This window comes from Trachymyrmex septentrionalis, unplaced genomic scaffold (assembly GCF_001594115.1).
Source record: "Trachymyrmex septentrionalis isolate Tsep2-gDNA-1 unplaced genomic scaffold, Tsep1.0 scaffold74, whole genome shotgun sequence".
NCBI lineage: Eukaryota > Metazoa > Arthropoda > Insecta > Hymenoptera > Formicidae > Trachymyrmex > Trachymyrmex septentrionalis.
This window is the reverse complement of record NW_017305927.1, coordinates 1,260,294-1,266,824: the sequence shown is the minus strand read 5'-3', so window position 1 is coordinate 1,266,824 and position 6,531 is coordinate 1,260,294. Positions and strand designations below refer to the sequence as shown.

Genomic DNA, 6,531 nt, shown 5'->3' with positions numbered 1-6,531 from the left:
TAAATATATCGCTACTACCATAAAACCACTGTTATAACTCTAAATGTGTATCGTAAATCTTGTTGACTGTTGAATTGGCCTAATCGCGACAAGTCCTATCGTGGTCTGCTACGATCGTCAGATTATATTCCGAACTTGGATACCGTCGCACCTGATTTACGATGCGACGCGTTTAAAGGGCTCTTTCACGTGTACAGAAAACCGAACGTGGCGACAACCCTTCGGGCGTGTGGTCCTTAAAGGGACCTTTTTAAGGGCTGTTCCTGTCCACCCCCGTGTCGAATCACTGCGGATCCTTTAAATTCGCGTCACATTTCACCTCCCCAGTGCGTCTTGCAAGGGCGTCTCAGGGTGTTCCGTCTTTTAATCAGGTCCAGCGACCGGGACCTTTCTCTGGAAGCGACGGTAACTAATGACGCTCTCTCTAGTCTCAGTCTCATCTCTCGTCTCCTTTCCTATCGTTGAAAATTCAACGAGCCTAAGAGGTAGCGTCTCGCGATATCCTTGAAATCGATTTATCTCAACCCGATTTCTCTCTAATAGTGTCCTACATTTATGCGAAATTACGTAATCAGACTGATATATGCAGTTATTAAACTTAAATATTTATTACTATTCTCTGAACACTGTTAATAATTAATAATATAAAAATTTATGCGTATACTTAATAAATTTTTTATTATTAAATAACAAAAATGTTATCATATATAAGTGTTGATAAAATTATTTTTTTTTTTGTTCAATATTATAAATTTCTAGCGCATTCATTGAATCAATCATTACACAATTAATGGTAACAATATAATATTAAAATTAAAGTTATTTACAATATTTATATAATCGTGAACATAATAAATGATGAGAATAAAAATTTATGCATCGCTGAACATTGCCAATTTCTTAAAAGATCCGTCATTTTTGCACTCTTCCTCGACTTCAAAGAGAAAATTTCGCGGCAGTGGGATAAAGATAGAGTAAAAGGAAGAGAGAGATAGCAATTTTCTCGTCCTTTCTCGAAATATCTCCTCGTAGAGCTTAGATCGGTGCCAGGGACCTTTCCAGGGTGGCATTTTAGGGGTTGCTGCGACGCGATAATGAGAACGGGCGCAAAGGGTGGGTGTGCAAAGACATCCAACCAGCAGTAGCTAGAGGATAGAACGCGGGGTAGAAAGAGGAAACGACGAACGAGTCGGAGAGAGTAACAGAGAGGAAGTAAAGAGGCTGCGGAAAGAGGGGGAGATCGAGCTCCGCAAGGGTTAACGCCTTAGCAGCAAGAAGGGCGTTTTTAACGCCTGTTTTGCATAGATTTGAATAGATTAGACAGACAGGAAAATACGCGAATTAATTTATTATGTATCTCAGAGCGGTGAGATCAAGGAGGTTTAAGGCGAAGAACTTGAAGGACTTCTCCCTTTGTTCGCAAGCTGCGTGACAGGCTTCGAATCATTGTCTTTAAAATGTTTCTTAAGTTTCATCGCTGCAAACTCACGTGTAAAATTTAAGACGTTGAAGACTCAGCTTCATAAAACACAGTTCACGCGATTTATTTTTAAGCTTGAAGAAACTGTTACGATATTGTAGCAATATGTATAATAATTGCGAATAAAAAAGAGTATAGTCGAAATTCGAAATCGCGTCGCGTCAACGAGTTCTAATCGACGTGACCAAATTTAATTCACCCCGCGGGTGGCTCGGCGGCGAAACGTATATAAAGCTACGCTTAAAAGCTCGTATTACACGTGACGTCACATTACCGCATCTCGGGAACGGCGCGACCAAAGTACGTAGCACATTTTGAGCACGCTGCTCGATAATACATCATCCCTTAAAGCCCCCGATGGAAGGCACACGCAAAGGCAACTAACCCTAGGGCCGTAACGTTTAAGCTTAACATTTCTCACCCCTTAAAGGGTAGCAGCGGCTCCTTGAACCCTTTCAAGCTCGCGTCTCTCGCACTCTGTCTCCCTCGCTCTCACTCTTTCCCAGATCTCGCAGGGACCCACCCCTCATTAGTCTTCATTTGTTTTCGGAATTATCGCCCGCCAGCCGAACCCAACCCGGCACGCGAGTTCCGTCGAAAGAGGGTGTATTTTCGAGGGTGGGCATTTTCGAGGTTTATTAAATTGAAAATATGTTACAGCCGTTCTAAAAAGGATGCATGTCGTATCAAATGTTTCTACTTTACTGTAAAACTGACAAGATTGTTTTAGGTAAAGGAAAATTACTCTAAATATTCTTTGAATATTAATTAAATTTTTTCAGAAACAAATTTAATATCGTATCTTAATAAATATAAAAAGCATAACAATTATTACAATTATTAAATTGTGTTTCCTTATATAATTTTCTCACACAAATATTCCATCACTGCAACATAAATAATGATCCAACCTTAAGTATTTAAGAATCAAACTTTATTAATGGTATATTGTATGTGTGTGTGTGGATGAAAGATTATCTGTAAGATTTAAATTTGATTAACATAATTGAAAAACTGACTCATTGTCAATTATCGAATAAAGTTCTCGCGCGATGCATCTGTCATCTAAGAATCCGAGTGTCTGAAAAGCTTACCAAAGCGGTTCTTATTCATGCTCCTGCCAACAGAAGCCATCCGTTGGCTCCCGTAAGCTCGGTGGCAGCGGTGCTTTCGCGCATCTCTTATCGTTTTCTTAATCCCCCTCATAAAGTAGGAGGGCTACGAGCTCTCACACGGCTAGTCCGTTCAGTGTGCCACGCTGGTGTGGTACGACGCGAGATAGCGGTGTCCTCCCTGGCGAGCGCGCGCGGCTTAAAGAGAGCTTAAAAATCATCCCTTCGACCCCTACCGAGCTTTTTCACATCCCACCACTCGTCGCCGTGCGACTGGTGGGGGCGTACAAGCAACCAATGGGACGACCTGCGTGTCTTGATGGTCACGCCCTCGTGCCAGTGACCGGACAATTCTCCCCGCTCTATCAAAGCAAGCTTCCCCTGTTTGCCACCCCGCCGGAGCTCCTACCCCCCCCCGTCGCATACGGTGGCTTCGCGGCAGCCTTCACGGAATTTTTAAACTGCCCCGCACAGATGACGGCATAATCTGTTATTGATCAAGGTCTTTCGAAAAACCGATACCACGTTGATGATCACGGTGCTTACTTCTTGCACCGTTCTTCTTACGCCGCGACGTGCCGAAAATCAATATTACGTCACTTACTCGTTACGAAAATCAAAAAGAATAGAATTTTTTTCTCGTAATCTTTCGATAATGTAATTATCGAAAGATATTGTTGTAGGGGTGATCTTTATGAAAGAGGCACGTATTGTTTTTAAAAAAATAATAAAAATAAATTTATTTTATAAATAAATATATACAGTAAAGCAGTGATGCGACTTATGTCAGTCGGTTTGTCCAACCAATCACCCTTGAACGAACTTTTTGATGTCATAAATTTAATTGCATTCAAACACATGCTTGTGCGGCCACGCGATATTGGCTATTATCGAAAAAAAGGTGATCGATCGTCTCTGCATTCTCTGTTGGATAAATTTAACTGTCCATCCACGTCAAAACCGCCTCTACGTCAAAGGGATGCGTTTCTACGACTCGAACTGTCAGTCGATCACCGTTTACCTGCCAAAAATTATACAACGCCACCGTGATTCCCAGAAATATGTTACGTCTTGTCACAAAACGATCACATCAGTCAGTTTCAGATACTGTTGCCTATACATTGCGTTAGTCTGTTCTGAAAAAATCGTATTTTATTTTATAATATCAATTTTTTTTCCGTTTAAATAACTATTAAAATGTCTAAACATTTTTACATTATTTTAATTCTGTAACTGTATACAAATTACATGTAAGTAAACATGTAAAGTAAACGTGTCCTTCATTGCGCAAATATTTCCTCTAAACGATATAGAGGTCACACCGTGGCGTGATGACAGTGGAGACGCTAAACAAACAGAATCCTTGGAAACGTGTAATCTGCATTTCTTTGATTGCACAGGATTGCAACACCTGGGTCTGGAGCAAGGAGCGGGCCAGGGATGGGGCGGGTTACCCCGAGGATCTCTACCGCCGCACTGTCTTCCACCGCCTCCCAGTCATCACCCGCATACACATCCACAGCCGGTTGGTGCATCAGCCTTTAATCCTTTCCATCACGCCATCGAGCAGAGATCCCCGAGGCTACCTGGGCCTAACGCCGGTAATAAATATTCTCGTTATAAAGGATAAAAATCTCAAAGAAAATTGAAATCATACAAGAGAATATTTTAAACTTAAATAACATTCAGCGTTTTCTCAAGCGAGATTAAGTGATTAATAGGCATGTAATTGATATGTCTGTAAGAATCTTCGAGGAATGACTTGGGTCCTATCAGTGTGTCCGTGAGGGAAGTAACACCGACAACGTCACCCGGCAACCCCGGACCGGGCTTGTTGACGACGGCATCCGTGACGGCACCGACGCCTCCCGCCGAGTCGACCACCACTACTACGACACCTAGCCCGTCTGGACATCACTCACACTTTCAAGGTAAAAGAGATACACAGAATCCGAGATTGTGTGTGCCAACGATTCGAATCTTCATGCACGATCCGAAGAAGCTAATGCCTTGTTTGTAACACAGGTCTTCATCTGCTGGGTGCCACGGGATCCATCTTCGGATCGATATTCGCGCCATTGTTACCGCAATCCTCTTGGCTTTACAACCCCTTGTACCACACGCAACAGTACATCCTGGAGCCGGAATGGCACGCTTTGGCCTTGAGAATGGCTCAACAGCGATTGCAGAGGCCCGATCAGGCCCGATTGGAGGAACTCAGGAAACTTAGGAGCAGCAGCGACAGTCCCGAGAGCAGTACGAAAGACGAAGAACGGAGAGGAGACGATCAAGGCGCTTTACGTCGATCCGGACTGGATAGTCCTGACGATAGCATCGAAGTGGATGATAAGAACGATCAAGATCTAAACAGAGACCGCATTAGAAGCGATGAATCAATACCTGAGCAAGATTCTCCAAGAATCTCGCCGATCAGAAGCGATCTGGAGGATGCCGCGTCTACAGACGCCACCTTCCAAGAAGCATCAATTCATCTACGACAAAGTATAGAGAATTTAAACGACTCGGATCTCCAAATCGATCAGGATCAGATTCCTCGTCGCGGCGACCTCACTGTAAAAATCCGTCTAGAAGGTACAGTCGATCTTAGCACGAAGAAGGGTCAGGATAAGGAAAACGTCGGTCAAGATCTGACGACGCGAAGAAAGGAGGATGGGATAGATGTCGAAAGAGAAGCCATCAGATCACGAAGAGAGAGAAGTCCTAAGCCTAGACAGGTGTGGAGACCTTATTAAGAATTAAAGTCAGTACGTTTGTTCTGTGAGAGAACTCCTTCAAGCGTGTGATGATCTTAACGAATTCAATGATCGAGGCGAGAAATGGATTTGATTGTCGAAGGAGTACAGATTGAATTAAGTATGATCTAGAGGCAAATTTTATCGTGTGTTTTTTCAGAAGAAAACTTCATTTCCGCTAAGAGTTCAGCGGACATTGATCAATTCCATCTCAATAATTCGAGACTAAACTCTAAAAGTGGAGCTTGCACGATGTTGTAGAATAGTTTAGCAATGCTAAGCGATATATCATCATCGTCAAGTTTTCGAGGGATAAACGGAACACGCCCGTTGGATGCTCGAACATCTCGCGCGATATAACGCGGTTAATCATCTGCTTGAAAATTAATTATCAAAACTTTCGGACGAACTTTTTTGTCAAAGTTATTTATCTATTCGTATGCCCGTTGCGGTATCGTCTAAGAACAGTCAAGGACTCGAGGACTAACCAGGGTTTACGTTCGCATATATAGTATGTACATATATACAATGACGTCCGATTATTATATAAGTTAATGTTTCAAGTAAAACGTTAAGCACACTACCCTCTCGTCATTTCGATTAAGAATACTTAAACTTTCTGAATGTCTTATGGACTACACGAATATGCTGTTGAAGCGCGCGCAACGCGCATGTGTATCTTAATCCTGAAGAACGAATTTCGTAAGTCAGGATGTGCGTTTTTCCGTGATCCTTTATTTATCTTCTTCGAGCTATATTGTAACGTCGATTTTAGGAAAGAAAATACTCGTGTGACAGATGACATTTGGGAGGTTTCCTGGTACAAGCGAAATTATGAGCTGTCTACGTTGTAAATATCGTCATATTTGAAAAATTTGAATCCTGGCCGAGTCACATTCTTTTTCAAATTATTATCTCCTTTTTATGAGGCAATGTCATTTTTTAGGAGCAGAGAGATCGATATCCATAGTAAAATGTCATTACATAATTATTGTTTACATGATCCAAAGTCGTCGATGACGACGCTGTATGTATGCGTGACTACAGGCCTTAATCAAAATCATTCATTGTTTAAGTACGTCATCAAATAAAGTAATATCATCCGTTCTATGATATTGATTTACTCTCTTATATGATCAGAATTGATTTCGCTGAGGACGTATCATGCAATTCATAAGTTGGTAAG

General features: G+C 41.9%; 1 protein-coding gene across 1 annotated transcript in view; it reads left to right on the top strand.

Annotated features, from left to right (window-relative positions):
* Window positions 1-6,421, top strand: part of LOC108754019 — a 21,394-nt gene extending 14,973 nt beyond the window's left edge. The window contains exons 5-7 of the mRNA XM_018496024.1: window positions 3,993-4,193; window positions 4,338-4,523; window positions 4,618-6,421. Coding sequence (XP_018351526.1) covers window positions 3,993-4,193; window positions 4,338-4,523; window positions 4,618-5,345 — 1,115 coding nt within the window. The 3' untranslated portion in view covers window positions 5,346-6,421. The remainder of the gene's footprint in view (window positions 1-3,992; window positions 4,194-4,337; window positions 4,524-4,617) is intronic.
* Window positions 6,422-6,531: the final 110 nt, after the last annotated feature.